Consider the following 17673-nt stretch of genomic DNA (forward strand, 5'->3'; position numbering starts at 1 on the left):
ATGTTAACCCCCCTAGGTGGAGTGAGGTTCAGGAGGTGGTGAAGGCTGCAAAGGCAGGTTCTGCCCCAGGGCCAAATGGGGTTCCATATAGATTATATAAAAGTGCACCAGATGTTTTGAAGTTTCTATGGAAACTAATGGCTATAGTGTGGAAGAAGGGGATTATTCCAAAGGAGTGGCGCAGAGCAGGTGGTGTTCTTATCCCAAAAGAAAAGGATTCTGTGGCTATTGATCAGTTCCGTCCCATAAGCTTGTTGAATGTGGAGGGTAAGATCTTCTTTAGTGTGGTTGCACGTAGACTAGCAACGTACCTGAAAAGAAATAATTTAATTGATACGTCTGTACAAAAGGCAGGAATTGCAGGTTTTTCTGGTTGCATAGAGCATAATAGTATGATTTGGCATCAGATTCAAACAGCAAGAGCCGAGAAAAAGGATCTACATGTGGTGTTTTTAGATCTGGCTAATGCTTTTGGTTCGGTACCGCATGCATTGTTGTGGAAGGCATTCAATTTTTTTAGGGTTCCAGAAGAGATTTCAAGGTTAGTTAAAGCCTATTTTGAAGACATACAGTTTTGCTTTAGTGTAGGGGAGTGTGTCACATCTTGGCAACGACTGGAAATAGGTATAATGGCAGGTTGTACAATTTCACCGCTAGCGTTTACGATGGCAATGGAGGTGATTATTAGGGCTTCTAAGTGGGTCGTAGGCGGGGAGAGGCTGCATGATGGCACCCGGCTCCCACCAGTTAGGGCGTTTATGGACGATATGACAACATTAACGACCACGGTGCCATGTACCCGGCGACTGCTAGGGAAGTTAAATGATAATCTTAGGCTGGCTAGGATGAAAGTTAAACCGAGCAAGTCTAGGAGTGTATCAATCGTTAAAGGGAAATTGATACAAGAAAGATTTATGATGGAGGGAGAAGTCATACCATCTATATTGGAAAAGCCAGTTAAGAGTTTAGGTAGGTGGTATACTGCAGCACTGAATGATAAAGAGCAGGTGGAAGGGTTGAGGACAGAAATGGTGGAGGCCATTAATAGAATTGATAAGTCTTTTCTGCCAGGTAAATTAAAATTGTGGTGTCTGCAGTTTGGTTTGTTGCCTCGTCTAAGGTGGCCACTTACAGTTTATGATATTCCGATTTCTGAGGTTGAGAGGTTAGAAAGGGTTATGAGCAAGGCTATAAGGACATGGTTGGGGGTGCCGCGTTGCCTTAGTAGTGTGGCGTGGTGTGGGAGAGGGGTGCTGGAACTGCCGTTGACGAGCTTGGTTGAGGAGTTCAAATGTGCTAAGGTAGGACGTGAAATGCAGTTGTTAGGGTCAAAAGACGGGCTGGTTAAAGCAACAGCACCAGTGACTAGGTCTGGGAGAAAGTGGAATGCTCGAGAAGCTACTCAAGCTGCAAGGAGGGCACTGGAGCACAGGGATGTTGTGGGGCAGGTGCAAAATGGGAGGGCAGGATTAGGTTTAGGTGATTCTTGGAAAGCATTCGGCAAGGCCACATCACCTGAGAAAAGGCGTATGGTTACAGGGTTTATTCGTGAGCAGGAGGAGGAAGCAAGGAGGGCAAAAGCAGCAGGGCAGAGTAAACAGGGGCAGTGGATGAGATGGGAAAGTGTAGAGAAGCGGAAAATCACCTGGCGAGAGTTATGGGGATTGGATACAGGCCGTATAAAGTTTCTTTTGGGAGCTACATATGATGTTCTGCCAACGCCACAAAACCTTGCTCAGTGGGTGGGTGAGGATCCAAGTTGTAAGCTATGTGCAGGAAGTGGCACGCTGAAGCACATTTTGTCGGCATGTAAGGTGAGTCTATCCCAGGGGCGCTACACATGGAGGCATAATCAAGTACTTAGATCTCTTGCAGGTGCACTTGATAAGAAACGGTTAGAAGTTAATAACATGCCCGTGGTAGGTTGCAGTAGGGTAATCACGTTTGTGCGTGAGGGGCAGCATAGTGGAGAAACAGCACAGTGCTTGAAAACTGCTGGTAAATGGGCCAATGCACGAGATTGGAAGTTACTAGTGGATGTAGGTAGTAAACTGCAGATCCCAGAGTGCATTCTGGTTACAACCTTGAGGCCGGATGTAGTGTTGTACTCTGAAAGTAAGCGGATAGTGTATTTTATAGAGCTGACTGTTCCGTTTGAAGACGAGGTAGATGGAGCTTATGAAAGGAAAAGGCTGAAGTATACAGACTTGGTGGCTGAGGTGAGAGAGCGTGGGTGGCAAGCGTATATTAGACCGGTAGAGGTAGGTACTAGAGGCTTTGTTGCGAAGTCTGCCACAAGACTGCTGTCTGAATTCGGAATTAGAGGTCGTGTGCTAAGGACTGTAGTGAAGGAGTTGTCAGATGTAGCTGAAAGATCTAGTCAGTGGTTGTGGTTCAGAAGGGCTGAGGCTGTGTGGGGAAGGGAGTGAGTTTGTGCTTCTACAGCAAGCTTGGAGGGGGGTGGGTCTGGGACGCCAGACTTCACTGTTGAGCCTTCTGGAGGTGTCGTGGGCCTAATTCAGCGAAACACTGACGAAGGAAGGTGCCTACCTGATGACCCCTGAGAAGAGCTTGCACTGAAGTTTGTGTTGGAGTTGTTAGATGTAGCTGAAAGATCTAGTCAGTGGTTGTGGTCCAGAAGGGCTGAGGCTGTGTGGGGAAGGGAGTGAGTTTGTGCTTCTACAGCAGGCTTGGAGGGGGGTGGGTCTGGGACGCCAGACTTCACTGTTGAGCCTTCTGGAGGTGTCGTGGGCCTAATTCAGCGAAACACTGACGAAGGAAGGTGCCTGCCTGATGACCCCTGAGAAGAGCTTGCACTGAAGTTTGTGTTAGAGTTTGGATGAAGGGGATTGGTGTGGTCCTGCTCTTGTAATAATTTGTCTCATGAGTTTTTGTAGACGTCTGAGTACTTGGCAGTTGAGGCACGGACCATGAACATAGTTCGCTATGCTTCTGGATTCTTGTCGAGCCAGTATCAGATGGTAGTGGTTGCTGTGTTCTGCTCAAGCAACTTATAATGTGACTTATGGTGTGTGATTGTGCTTAGGTAAGTGTGTTGTTGCCATAGTTAAAGGAAGTGAGCTTAGATTAAGGAGGGATTCTGTGTGTTCATAGGTTATTTTTTGGTAGGTCTGTTACTTGGCAGTTGAGGCAATGGACCATGAACATAGTGTTAGGCTGTGCTTCTGGATTCTTGTCGAGCCAGTATCAGATTGTGGTGGTTTTGCTATTGTTGTTAATTGAGTGAGTAGTAGATCCTGGCTGAGCCCTATGCATAACCCCAGCTGTTAGGTGCAGGATTTGTCAATTTCCTGTATTATATTACTTGATATCTAGTTAAGCTAGTGACTGCTGTGAAGAGAACAGTTGACAACAGAGGAAAGACCCTGTGACAGCATGGAAAGACAGCTGACAAGAGGGAATAGACCCTAACGGTGCTGCCATGGGCTGGCAATCCATGGTAGCAGCCACCATGGTTAACCATGTGTGTGCAACCAAGCAAGCTACATTGAAAAAGAAAAAAGCAATACCCCAGGAGTCAGCGAGAGCAGGGGTGGAAGATGACTCACAGGCGGATAACATGGTTACGGACTCTGGAACGGACATGACTACGAGAAGTGGGTTAAGCATAGAGGCAGGTGGGATGGTAAGTGGAAAGGAGTTGCTGACCTGTGTGTGTGGGTGGAGCAAGGTCACATCAGTGAGAGGGCTGAGGATACACCAAGGAAAGATGAGGTGCTTGAGTGAAGGAGTGCAGGGGCCCCGCATTGAACAATACTTTGAACAGAATTGTTTGAGTCAGTCGGCTGAAGTCCAGCGGCAGGTTACGTGCCACAGTCCGCAGGATATCAATACCTTTGATACTAGGGAGGCTAACTTAAGCACAGAAGGAGTGGAGGATGAAGGAGGTGTTGATAGGTCAAAGGCTAAGGGAAAGCAGATGGGTAGGGAGAAAGGAATCGGTCAAAGATCCAAAGTTAAATGGCCAGGCACAGGAGACAAGATGGCATGGAGGAGTATTAATGATGATTTGAAAGGTATGCTTGAGGGTTTGAAGGGAACAGCAGAGAGTAAATTGAACAGGCTAGGTAAAGTCATTTATGATTATGGAATGGCAAGATTTGGTGTTGTGCAGAGGAACGTAAAGTGTCAAGATGTAGTTAAATCAAGGCGGCAGGTAGAAATAGAAAAACTGGTTAAGGAATCAAGGTTACTCAGAAAGAAGTGGAAGAAGGGGAATGAGGTAGAAAGAGAGGGCATTGAGTTATTGCAGGAGGAGTTGAGAAGTAAGTTGGTAAAATTGCGGAGAGCAGAGGCTATGAGGAAAAGGAGGAAGAAGAAGGAGCGTGCTAGGATAGAGTTCTTTAGAGATCCATTTAGGTTTGTTAAGAGTCTGTTTAGTAAGGAGAAATCAGGAAATCTAAAGGTCGGAAAGAGGGAGTTGGAGGAGCACTTTAAGAGTGTTTACACAGAGAAGGAAAGGTCTAGCGACCTGGACCTACCAGCAGACATGCCGCCGTTAGGTGATATAGAGTGGAAAATGGATGTTAACCCCCCTAGGTGGAGTGAGGTTCAGGAGGTGGTGAAGGCTGCAAAGGCAGGTTCTGCCCCAGGGCCAAATGGGGTTCCATATAGATTATATAAAAGTGCACCAGATGTTTTGAAGTTTCTATGGAAACTAATGGCTATAGTGTGGAAGAAGGGGATTATTCCAAAGGAGTGGCGCAGAGCAGGTGGTGTTCTTATCCCAAAAGAAAAGGATTCTGTGGCTATTGATCAGTTCCGTCCCATAAGCTTGTTGAATGTGGAGGGTAAGATCTTCTTTAGTGTGGTTGCACGTAGACTAGCAACGTACCTGAAAAGAAATAATTTAATTGATACGTCTGTACAAAAGGCAGGAATTGCAGGTTTTTCTGGTTGCATAGAGCATAATAGTATGATTTGGCATCAGATTCAAACAGCAAGAGCCGAGAAAAAGGATCTACATGTGGTGTTTTTAGATCTGGCTAATGCTTTTGGTTCGGTACCGCATGCATTGTTGTGGAAGGCATTCAATTTTTTTAGGGTTCCAGAAGAGATTTCAAGGTTAGTTAAAGCCTATTTTGAAGACATACAGTTTTGCTTTAGTGTAGGGGAGTGTGTCACATCTTGGCAACGACTGGAAATAGGTATAATGGCAGGTTGTACAATTTCACCGCTAGCGTTTACGATGGCAATGGAGGTGATTATTAGGGCTTCTAAGTGGGTCGTAGGCGGGGAGAGGCTGCATGATGGCACCCGGCTCCCACCAGTTAGGGCGTTTATGGACGATATGACAACATTAACGACCACGGTGCCATGTACCCGGCGACTGCTAGGGAAGTTAAATGATAATCTTAGGCTGGCTAGGATGAAAGTTAAACCGAGCAAGTCTAGGAGTGTATCAATCGTTAAAGGGAAATTGATACAAGAAAGGTTTATGATGGAGGGAGAAGTCATACCATCTATATTGGAAAAGCCAGTTAAGAGTTTAGGTAGGTGGTATACTGCAGCACTGAATGATAAAGAGCAGGTGGAAGGGTTGAGGACAGAAATGGTGGAGGCCATTAATAGAATTGATAAGTCTTTTCTGCCAGGTAAATTAAAATTGTGGTGTCTGCAGTTTGGTTTGTTGCCTCGTCTAAGGTGGCCACTTACAGTTTATGATATTCCGATTTCTGAGGTTGAGAGGTTAGAAAGGGTTATGAGCAAGGCTATAAGGACATGGTTGGGGGTGCCGCGTTGCCTTAGTAGTGTGGCGTGGTGTGGGAGAGGGGTGCTGGAACTGCCGTTGACGAGCTTGGTTGAGGAGTTCAAATGTGCTAAGGTAGGACGTGAAATGCAGTTGTTAGGGTCAAAAGACGGGCTGGTTAAAGCAACAGCACCAGTGACTAGGTCTGGGAGAAAGTGGAATGCTCGAGAAGCTACTCAAGCTGCAAGGAGGGCACTGGAGCACAGGGATGTTGTGGGGCAGGTGCAAAATGGGAGGGCAGGATTAGGTTTAGGTGATTCTTGGAAAGCATTCGGCAAGGCCACATCACCTGAGAAAAGGCGTATGGTTACAGGGTTTATTCGTGAGCAGGAGGAGGAAGCAAGGAGGGCAAAAGCAGCAGGGCAGAGTAAACAGGGGCAGTGGATGAGATGGGAAAGTGTAGAGAAGCGGAAAATCACCTGGCGAGAGTTATGGGGATTGGATACAGGCCGTATAAAGTTTCTTTTGGGAGCTACATATGATGTTCTGCCAACGCCACAAAACCTTGCTCAGTGGGTGGGTGAGGATCCAAGTTGTAAGCTATGTGCAGGAAGTGGCACGCTGAAGCACATTTTGTCGGCATGTAAGGTGAGTCTATCCCAGGGGCGCTACACATGGAGGCATAATCAAGTACTTAGATCTCTTGCAGGTGCACTTGATAAGAAACGGTTAGAAGTTAATAACATGCCCGTGGTAGGTTGCAGTAGGGTAATCACGTTTGTGCGTGAGGGGCAGCATAGTGGAGAAACAGCACAGTGCTTGAAAACTGCTGGTAAGTGGGCCAATGCACGAGATTGGAAGTTACTAGTGGATGTAGGTAGTAAACTGCAGATCCCAGAGTGCATTCTGGTTACAACCTTGAGGCCGGATGTAGTGTTGTACTCTGAAAGTAAGCGGATAGTGTATTTTATAGAGCTGACTGTTCCGTTTGAAGACGAGGTAGATGGAGCTTATGAAAGGAAAAGGCTGAAGTATACAGACTTGGTGGCTGAGGTGAGAGAGCGTGGGTGGCAAGCGTATATTAGACCGGTAGAGGTAGGTACTAGAGGCTTTGTTGCGAAGTCTGCCACAAGACTGCTGTCTGAATTCGGAATTAGAGGTCGTGTGCTAAGGACTGTAGTGAAGGAGTTGTCAGATGTAGCTGAAAGATCTAGTCAGTGGTTGTGGTTCAGAAGGGCTGAGGCTGTGTGGGGAAGGGAGTGAGTTTGTGCTTCTACAGCAAGCTTGGAGGGGGGTGGGTCTGGGACGCCAGACTTCACTGTTGAGCCTTCTGGAGGTGTCGTGGGCCTAATTCAGCGAAACACTGACGAAGGAAGGTGCCTACCTGATGACCCCTGAGAAGAGCTTGCACTGAAGTTTGTGTTGGAGTTGTTAGATGTAGCTGAAAGATCTAGTCAGTGGTTGTGGTCCAGAAGGGCTGAGGCTGTGTGGGGAAGGGAGTGAGTTTGTGCTTCTACAGCAGGCTTGGAGGGGGGTGGGTCTGGGACGCCAGACTTCACTGTTGAGCCTTCTGGAGGTGTCGTGGGCCTAATTCAGCGAAACACTGACGAAGGAAGGTGCCTGCCTGATGACCCCTGAGAAGAGCTTGCACTGAAGTTTGTGTTAGAGTTTGGATGAAGGGGATTGGTGTGGTCCTGCTCTTGTAATAATTTGTCTCATGAGTTTTTGTAGACGTCTGAGTACTTGGCAGTTGAGGCACGGACCATGAACATAGTTCGCTATGCTTCTGGATTCTTGTCGAGCCAGTATCAGATGGTAGTGGTTGCTGTGTTCTGCTCAAGCAACTTATAATGTGACTTATGGTGTGTGATTGTGCTTAGGTAAGTGTGTTGTTGCCATAGTTAAAGGAAGTGAGCTTAGATTAAGGAGGGATTCTGTGTGTTCATAGGTTATTTTTTGGTAGGTCTGTTACTTGGCAGTTGAGGCAATGGACCATGAACATAGTGTTAGGCTGTGCTTCTGGATTCTTGTCGAGCCAGTATCAGATTGTGGTGGTTTTGCTATTGTTGTTAATTGAGTGAGTAGTAGATCCTGGCTGAGCCCTATGCATAACCCCAGCTGTTAGGTGCAGGATTTGTCAATTTCCTGTATTATATTACATCTCCTCAGGAATAGAATAACGGACCTGGCCTACCGCAGCAGCCAGAACAAAGGAAAAAATAAAAAGAAGCTTCATCTTCTTCATCAATGTCATATCGCTGGTAAAAGAGAGCCTCTTATTTCAGCCAAAGAATGTTTGCATTATTCAGTACAGTGAAGCTGCAGAAAAATAAACAATGAGAAAGAACAACGTCTGTACGTGTTCTCGGTCTGTAGAGTTTGTCTCAAATAAAGGGAGAATATGCAGTCCCAATGATGTCACAACACAGGGAGGATCATTCAATGAGATTTTAAAGCCCTCACACGCTAACCAACAGCGTCACACAGAGTGCAAAATGGTTACTGCAACATAAATATAAAAAGTGGAGCAAGAAAAAAACAAACACATTTCTTTGAACTTTGAATTACATGTAAGATTACAGCTAAATGTATTTAAAGGCAAGCAAATAAATTAACTCTAACCCATAACAAAATAGACTTTAGAAACTTGTTATGTAATGGAATGTAATATGTAGAACGATCTGTTTCATTTCGAGCTTAAACAGACAGTTCTTTTTACAATTTCAAGAGGTCATAAACTGCTTTACCAAGCACAAATCTCAATTTCAGCACCAAGGACAGAGGCTTAGCACATACAGGATTTACCTTTTCAGGGCAGTTAGTCAACTCGAAAACACGAAGTAAAATGTGAATACGATGATTATAAAAACAGTACAATAATGACCAACCCTCACCTGATCTTCCAAATCGTCATTTAATAGTTTCTCCCTCTGCGCATGTGTAAGAGTATGTGTTCCACTCGTATCCAGACTAATGATGCTTTGAGTTGGTCTCATGTGTTTCAGATCACTCTTTCTGGAGTCAGTGGTCCTGCACACCTCATAATTGTACACATGCTGTAAAGTTCCTGTTCCCCCTACGTCTGCGTAAAGTGGTGGATAATATGGAATAACTGGCAGATTGGCACCAGATTTATAAAACATTCTCTCACGCCTCCATCTGTAGCATTTAACTGAAAGTATGGCTATAATGGACACAATGAAGAGAAAGGAAACTACAGCCAAGGCCAAGACTAGATAAAAAGTCAGGTTGTCGTTGTAATCCTTGTCGTGCGTAAAGTCAGTGAACTCCGAGAGCACTTCAGGGAAACTGTCCGCCACCGCCACGTTAATATTGACTGTAGCTGAACGAGAGGGCTGTCCGTTGTCCTCCACTACAACAGTGAGCTTCTGCTTCACAGCATCTTTATCGGTCACCTGGCGCACAGTTCTTATTTCTCCATTCTGTAAGCCCACTTCAAACAGCGCCCTGTCAGTAGCTTTCTGCAGTTTATATGAGAGCCAGGCATTCTGTCCAGAGTCCACATCAACAGCCACCACTTTGGTCACGAGATAGCCCACCTCTGCTGAACGAGGCACAATTTCAGCCAACACAGAGCCACCAGTCTGCACTGGATACAGAACCTGAGGCGCGTTGTCGTTCTGATCCTGAATCACTATCTTCACACTCACATTGCTACTGAGAGGAGGGGAGCCTCCGTCCTGCGCTTTTACACGAATGTGAAATTCTTTTGTTTGCTCGTAATCAAAAGAGCGAACAGCAAGAATCTCTCCGCTCTCTGCATTCACTGAAATATAAGTCGATGCTGAAACTCCATTCACGAGAACATCCTCAAGAAAATAGGAAATACGCGCGTTGTTACCAGAGTCTTTATCAGCTGCTGTCACTGCGAATATAGACACTCCAGGTGTGTTATTTTCCAGCACATAAGCGGTGTATGACTGATGCTGGAACACAGGGGCGTTGTCATTTACATCAGATATTTTCAGATTTAGTGTTTTATTGGTGGAGAATGAAGGAGAACCCTCATCAGTAGCTGTTATTGTTATATTATATTCAGAACATTTCTCTCGGTCTAAAAACTGATCTGTGACTAAACTGTAGAAATTAGAGGAGGGGGATTTGATACGAAATGGTAAATCTGAATCCAATGAACATCTAATCTGACCGTTTTTACCGGAATCGACGTCTTTAATATTTATCATCGCTATAACAGTCTCCGGGGCGGAATCCTCTCGGATGGTATTAGAAAATGACATCACACTAATAACGGGAGCGTTATCATTAACATCAGTAATTTCAACCAGCACTTTACTTGTGTCAGTTAGTCCGTCTTTATCCATTGCTTTGATATCCAGTTCATATTGTTTGCATTTTTCATAATCTAAAGGACCATTAACTCGAATTTCACCTGTCTCCAAATCTATGGTAAAATATTCACCACGTTTTCCGGTGTTTTGTGAAAATGAGTATATAATCTCGCCATAAGAGCCTTTATCCTTGTCGGTTGCACGCACGGTCAGTATTATACTTGTTTTAGCTGCATTTTCTGGTAAAGACACACGGTAGACAGGCTCACTGAAAACGGGAGGATTATCGTTTGCATCAATAACAACAATCGTAATTTTAACTGTTCCAGATTTTTGAGGGTTCCCTCCATCAAAAGCTGTCAGTATTAATTGGTGCTCTTCGTGTTTCTCTCTGTCTAAATGTGTTTGTAAAACCATATCAACATATTTAGTCCCATCACTCCGAGATAATTCTTTTAAAGTGAAATGATCGGTTGGATTGAGGGTGTATCTCTGCAGTGTATTCTCTCCAACGTCGGGATCATGTGCATTATCTAAAGAAAACAGAGACCCCGTAAGCATAGATTCCTTAATTTCAATAACGACGTCTTTCTTTTCAAAAACAGGAGCATGGTCATTAATATCTAATATTTCTACATCGATTCTATGCAGCTCCATCGGGTTTTCTAAAATTATCTGAAAATGTAAAGAGCACGGAGTAATCTGGCCGCACAACTCCTCTCTATCTATTCTCTCTTTTATTACCAGAGTCCCTTTATCCACATTTAGACCGATGTACTCACGACCGTCCTCCATAAAGATCCGCGCTCGACCAGATTTCAGTCTTTTAACATCCAAACCGAGATCCTGCACGATGTTTCCCACAACAGATCCCTTATTCATCTCCTCAGGAATAGAATAACGGACCTGCCCGTACGCAACGCTCAAAACAAAGAAAACAAGGACAAGAAGCTTCATTTTCTTCAGCGATGTGATATCATGGGTAGGAGATACCTTCTTTCAGCCAACATAGAACAAAGAACGATTATGCTGAATTGTTTGTAATCCACTATAGAAGATGTAAAAAAATATTGCACGATTTAATATAGTAAAACTACAGAAAAATATAAAAGACGAGCAAGAACGACGTCTGGACGTGTTCTGTGTCTGTAGAGTTTATCTCGAATGAAAAGGAGAATGCGCAGTGTCAGTGATGTCACAATGTAAGGAGGGTCAAGTAAAGAGGCTTTGAAGCTTTTACACACTGATCAACAGCGTCACACAGAGCCTACAATTGTAACTGCAACATAAATACGACAAACGTGAAGGAAGAAAAACAAAAATAAACTTCTGTGGTATTTGGAGTTCCGAGAAAGATTACAGTTAAATCTTACTAAAAAGGCAAGCATTTACATTAACGCCAAAGCATGATAACAGGTGAAGAAATGCTTTGCGCTTAAACATAATATTAACAGAAAGAACATAAAACATAAAAAGTTGATTTCTTGCCAAATTAAATATTTCCAGGTTACAAACTGCTTTAGGAATGATTAAACTCGATTTTAGCACCAAGGACAGAGGCTTAATACATGCAGTTAGAACCATCTTTTTCAGGACTGTTTGTCATCTCGACAACACAATGTGAAATGTGTATTAATAATATCAAAACATTATAAATAATACAAATAATAATCAACCCTCACCTGATCTTTATAATCCTCACTTAAGAGTTTCTCCCTCTGCGCATGTGTAAGAGTCTGTGTTCCACTTGTGTCAAGACTAATGGTGCTCTGAGTTGGTCTCATGTGTTTCAGATCACTCTTTCTGGAGTCAGTCGTCCTGCAGACTTCATAATTATACACATGCTGTAATGTTCCTGTACTCCCTACGTCTGCGTAAAGAGGTGGATAATATGGAATAACTGGCAGATTGGCACCGGATTTGTAAAACATCCTTTCGCGTCTCCATCTGTAGCATTTGACTGACAGTATGGCTATACTGGATACGATGAAGAGAAAAGAAACCACAGCCAAGGCCAAGACTAGATAAAAAGTCAGGCTGTCGTTGTAATCCTTGTCGTGCGTAAAGTCAGTGAACTCCGAGAGCACTTCAGGGAAATTGTCCGCCACCGCCACGTTAATATTGACTGTAGCTGAACGAGAGGGCTGTCCGTTGTCCTCCACTACAACAGTGAGTTTCTGCTTCACAGCATCTTTATCGGTAACCTGGCGCACAGTTCTTATTTCTCCGTTCTGTAAGCCCACCTCAAATAACGCCCTGTCTGTAGCTTTCTGCAGTTTATATGAGAGCCAGGCATTCTGTCCAGAGTCCACATCAACAGCCACCACTTTGGTCACGAGATAGCCCACCTCTGCTGAACGAGGCACCATTTCAGCCACCAGAGAGCCACCAGTCTGCACTGGGTACAGAACCTGAGGCGCGTTGTCGTTCTGGTCCTGAATCACTATCTTCACACTTATATTGCTGCTGAGGGGAGGATTTCCACCGTCCTGCGCTTTTATACGAATGTGAAACTCTTTGATTTGCTCGTAATCAAAAGAGCGAACAGCAAGAATCTCTCCGCTCTCTGCATTCACTGAAATATAAGTTGAGGCTGAAATTCCGTTCACGAGAACATCCTCAAGAAAATAGGAAATGCGCGCGTTGTTACCAAAGTCTTTATCAGCTGCTGTCACTGCGAGAACAGACACTCCAGGTATGTTATTTTCCAGCACATAAGCAGTGTATGACTGATGCTGGAACACAGGGGCGTTGTCATTCACATCAGATATTTTCAGATTCAGAGTTTTATTAGTAGAGAATGAAGGAGAACCCTCATCAGTAGCTCTTATTGTTATATTATATTCAGAACATTTCTCTCGATCTAAGAACCGATCTGTAACTAAACTGTAGAAATTAGAGGAGGAGGATTCGATGCGAAATGGTAAATCTGAATCCACTGAACATCTAATCTGACCGTTTTTACCGGAGTCGATGTCTTTAATATTCAGCATCGCTATAACAGTCTCCAGGGTGGAATCTTCTGGAATAGGATTGGAAAACGAGATCATACTGATAACAGGAGCGTTATCATTAACATCGGTGACTTCAACGTGTACTTTCGTTGTTTCACTAAGTCCTCCTTTGTCCATTGCCTCAACAGTTAGCTCATATTGTTTAGATTTTTCAAAATCTAAAATACCATTAACTCGGATTACTCCTGTAACTGAATCTATTGTAAAAAGCTCCAAAGCTTTACCAGAGCTCTGTGAAAATGAATATGTAACCTCCCCGTTAGAGCCATTGTCTTTGTCCGTGGCATTTACTGTGACTAATGCTGCGCCTTTCGGTGCATTTTCTTCAATAGTAACTCGATATGCAGGTTGAATGAAGACTGGAGAATTGTCATTAATATCAATTACTTGGATATTAATTTTGACTTTGCCAGATTTTTGAGGATGTCCTCCATCAAACGCTGTTAATTTTAGTTTATGCTCCTCTTGTTTTTCCCGGTCTAAAGCTGTCTGTAAAACCATTTCCACGTATTTTGTGCCATCGCTTCGAGAAATTTCCTTCAGCGAAAAATGATCAGTGGGTTCAAGAGTGTATCTTTGCAGCGCGTTCAAACCTACATCGGGATCATATGCGACATCTAAAGAAAATCTCGCCCCAAGAGTAGCAGATTCACTAATTTGAAAATATATTTCATTTCGTGTAAACACTGGGGCATTATCATTGATATCTAATATTTCCACATCAATTCTATGCAGCTCCATCGGGTTTTCTAAAATGATCTGAAAATGTAAGGAGCACGGACTGATCTGGCCGCACATCTCCTCTCTATCTATCTTTTCTCTTACTATAAGAGTCCCTTTATCTACATTTAGACCGATGTACTCACGACTGTCCTCCATAAAGATCCGCGCTCGACCAGATTTCAGTCTTTTAACATCCAAACCGAGATCTTGCACGATGTTTCCCACAATAGATCCCTTATTCATCTCCTCAGGAATAGAATAACGGACCTGTCCGTGCGCAACAACCAGGACAAAAGAAAAAAGGAGTAAAAGACTCATTTTCTTCAGAGATGTCATTTGACGGGTGCAAGAGCGTCGTCTTTCAGTCGACAAAGAACAAAGCTAGCTTATATTGAAATGTAAAAAAAATTGTAGATTAAACGAAATATTTGCGAATTGTTCTAGTAAAACTGAATCGGAAACATAGACGGTAAGCAAGAAGCACGTCTGTTCATCTGCCTATTTTGCCTCGAATTACATAGAGCATGCGCAGTATCAGTGATCTCACGGTTGAGGGAGGATCAAGCAATGACAGTTTAAAGCTTTCACACTATCAAACAGCGCCACACAGAGGCTAGGATCGTTACTGACACATAAAGTAAAACATTTGAGCAAGAAAAACGAAAGACAATTCTGTAACATTTGGAATACCCTGTAATATTACAGCTATTTTTTTAACGTAAGCAATTAAATTAATTTTAAATATTGTAAAAGTAAGAGACATCCATTGGGATGGAACATAATATTTGGGAAAATAACTTAAACATGTTATTTCCTATTAATGAAGAATTTGAAGAGGTCAGCATGAAAAACTGCTCTAAGAAAGCAGGATACTACATTTCAGAACCAAGGACAGAGGCTTAACTCAAACAGTGATCATGCAGTTGTTCAAAAGAGTTGGCATACTGGATAACACGGTGTAAATTGTCACAATAATATCATGACAATATTGCTTATTACAATATTAACCAACCCTCACCTGATCTTCGAAAACGTCTCTGATGAGTTTCTCCCTCTGTGCATGTGTAAGAGTCTGTGTTCCACTTGTATCAAGACTAATGATGCTCTGAGTTGGTCTCATGTGTTTCAAATCACTCTTTTTGGAGTCAGTCGTCCTGCAGACCTCATAATTATACACATGCTGTAAAGTTCCTGTCCCCCCTACGTCTGCATAAAGGGGTGGATAATATGGAATAACTGGCAGATTGGCACCGGATTTGTAAAACATCCTGTCACGTCTCCATCTGTAGCATTTGACTGACAGTATGGCTATAATTGATACGATGAAGAGAAAAGAAACTACAGCCAAGGCCAAGACTAGATAAAAAGTCAGGTTGTCATTGTAATCCTTGTCGTGCGTAAAGTCAGTGAACTCCGAGAGCACCTCAGGGAAACTGTCCGCCACCGCCACGTTAATATTGACTGTAGCTGAACGAGAGGGCTGTCCGTTGTCCTCCACTACAACAGTGAGCTTCTGCTTCACAGCATCTTTATCGGACACCTGGCGCACAGTTCTTATTTCTCCATTCTGTAAGCCCACTTCAAACAGCGCCCTGTCCGTGGCTTTCTGCAGTTTATATGAGAGCCAGGCATTCTGTCCAGAGTCCACATCAACAGCCACCACTTTGGTCACGAGATAGCCCACCTCTGCTGAACGAGGCACAATTTCAGCCACCACAGAGCCACCAGTCTGCAATGGATACAGAACCTGAGGCGCGTTATCGTTCTGGTCCTGAATCACTATCTTCACACTCACATTGCTGCTGAGAGGAGGGGTGCCTCCATCTTGAGCTATTACTCGGAAATTAAAATCCTTGATCTGCTCGTAATCAAAAGAACGCACTGCGTGGATAACGCCAGTATCAGCACTGACCGATACGTAAGAGGAGACGGAAACTCCGTTAACGGACGAGTCCTGTAGTATGTAAGAAACACGCGCATACTGGTTCCAGTCAGCGTCTCTGGCTTTGACTGTGAATATGGAGAGACCTGGTGTGTTATTTTCTGAAATGGAGGCCTCATATGAGCTCCTCTCAAAAACAGGAGCGTTATCATTAACATCTGATATCTGTAAGGAGAGAGTGACGCTGCTGGAGAGAGACGGAGACCCCTCATCAGAGCACATCACACTGATATTATACCCAGACTCTCTTTCTCGATCTAGATCACTATCTGTGACAATACTATAAAAGTCGCTGGACGTAGACGCAATTGTGAAAGGAATCCTTTCACTTATTCTACAGTGGACATGGCCATTGCTGTCGGAATCAGGATCAGATACACTTATAATAGCTATCACCGTGTCTGGCCGTGAGTCTTCAAGTATACTAGAGGATTTTGACATCAAAGTGATGAGTGGTTTATTATCATTTACGTCAATAACGTCTAACATTATTTTACTAGAATCCGAAAGTCCGCCATTATCAGTAGCCTCTATATCTATTTGGTAATGCTTGGCGGTTTCATAGTCAATGTCTCCAACTAAAGTCACCACGCCCTTTTCGTCGACATGAAACATCTCAGACAATCTGTTTATGTTACTGGAAATTGTATAACCTACATGGCCATTTGAGCCTTTGTCTTGATCAGTGGCATTAACGGTTAGTATTGAAGTGCCTTTTGGTGCATTTTCAGTTATCACAGCTTTATATAATGGCTTCGTAAAAACAGGAGCATTATCGTTGACATCAAGCACAGTGATGTGTATTTGTACGGTTCCTGACATCACCGGTTCTCCCCCATCGATTGCTGTTAATAAGAGTGACATGTTTTCTTGTTTTTCTCGATCTAATGGTTTTTGCAAAACCATTTCTACTGTTTTGCTTCCGTCGGCCTGAGTACCGATTTTCAGATTAAAACAATCAGTCGATGATAAAATATAACTTTGTAGACCGTTTTTTCCAATATCTGCATCCACTGCTTTTTCTAATACGAATTTTGAACCAACAACAGCAGATTCACTGATCTCAAAGCGCTTCTCGGTCCTGATAAAACTGGGCGCATTGTCATTGATGTCTGTGACTTCGACAGTAATGCGGTACAGCTCAATTGGGGTTTCAAGAATTATTTGTAAATGTAGAGCGCAAGGTGAGGCTTGTTTGCATAGCGTTTCTCGGTCTATTTTCTTTTTGATCAGCAGCACCCCCCTCTCCTTATTAAGCTCTATGTATTCAGTAGTGTCGCCACTAAACACACGAGCTTTACCTGATTTTAGACGCTTTACATCTAAACCCAAATCCTGCGCTATGTTACCGACTAATGATCCTTTCGGCATTTCCTCGGGAATGGAGTAACTGACCTGCCCGCGCACTGGACTGAAAGAGAAAAAACACACAAACAGCAGTACTTGCCGCGCTATGTTCTCTCCGTCATTTTGTGGATTGCCATAACAAAACAAAGTCGATATGCTCAATTATATAAATGGTTAATCCAAAAAATAGCAATCCAGCTCAAAAAAAAAAATATTCCAAGATAATGATGATGAAAGTATAGTATAATATAACGCTGGCCTCTTTATCCGCGAGACGTTTCGTGCACTCTTTATTACTGAAGTGCGTCTGAGAAGCTCTGTCTCTCTCTTATTTCCATTATGTGGGGGAGGCTCTGCTCAAACTAGACCTCCATACTCTAACACGCTGACCAACAGCCGCACTGTGAGTCCAACTTGAAGAACTACACACAGATGCAAATTCATTTGTGTGTGAGAGGAACGATGTAATGAAAAGTAGGACAAATGAGTGGTTAAAAATTAATGGGAGAACTAAGAAACAAAAAATCAAAAAGCCGTTAAAAACTACACAAATCTATACAAACATCATGTCTGAGAAAGGTTCCTTGGGGTAAAAAACTATTCAGACAATGAAAACTCATTATTACA

At 43.4% G+C, this 17673-nt stretch overlaps 2 protein-coding genes across 22 annotated transcripts in view; both read right to left on the bottom strand.

Annotated features, from left to right (window-relative positions):
* The window catches only part of LOC111188173 (protocadherin gamma-C5-like), a 96492-nt gene that overhangs the window by 75088 nt on the left and 3731 nt on the right, over positions 1 to 17673 (bottom strand). For 6 of the 21 annotated variants that reach the window (XM_049474750.1, XM_049474749.1, XM_049474748.1 and 3 more), the window contains exon 2: positions 8749 to 9270. The exons of 9 other annotated variants lie outside the window; for them this stretch is intronic. In XM_049474750.1, the coding sequence (XP_049330707.1) occupies positions 8749 to 9270 (522 nt within the window). Of the gene's footprint in view, positions 1 to 8748; positions 9271 to 9333; positions 10981 to 12224; positions 12369 to 15297; positions 15442 to 15504; positions 17367 to 17673 lie in introns of those variants that run through there. 6 more of the 21 variants (XM_049474758.1, XM_049474756.1, XM_049474760.1 and 3 more) reach the window with 6 other exon arrangements.
* Positions 1 to 17673, bottom strand: part of LOC125799047 (protocadherin gamma-A2-like) — a 47813-nt gene that overhangs the window by 8459 nt on the left and 21681 nt on the right. The window lies entirely within an intron of this gene.

This window comes from Astyanax mexicanus, chromosome 2, assembly GCF_023375975.1.
Source record: "Astyanax mexicanus isolate ESR-SI-001 chromosome 2, AstMex3_surface, whole genome shotgun sequence".
NCBI classification, from domain to species: domain Eukaryota; kingdom Metazoa; phylum Chordata; class Actinopteri; order Characiformes; family Acestrorhamphidae; genus Astyanax; species Astyanax mexicanus.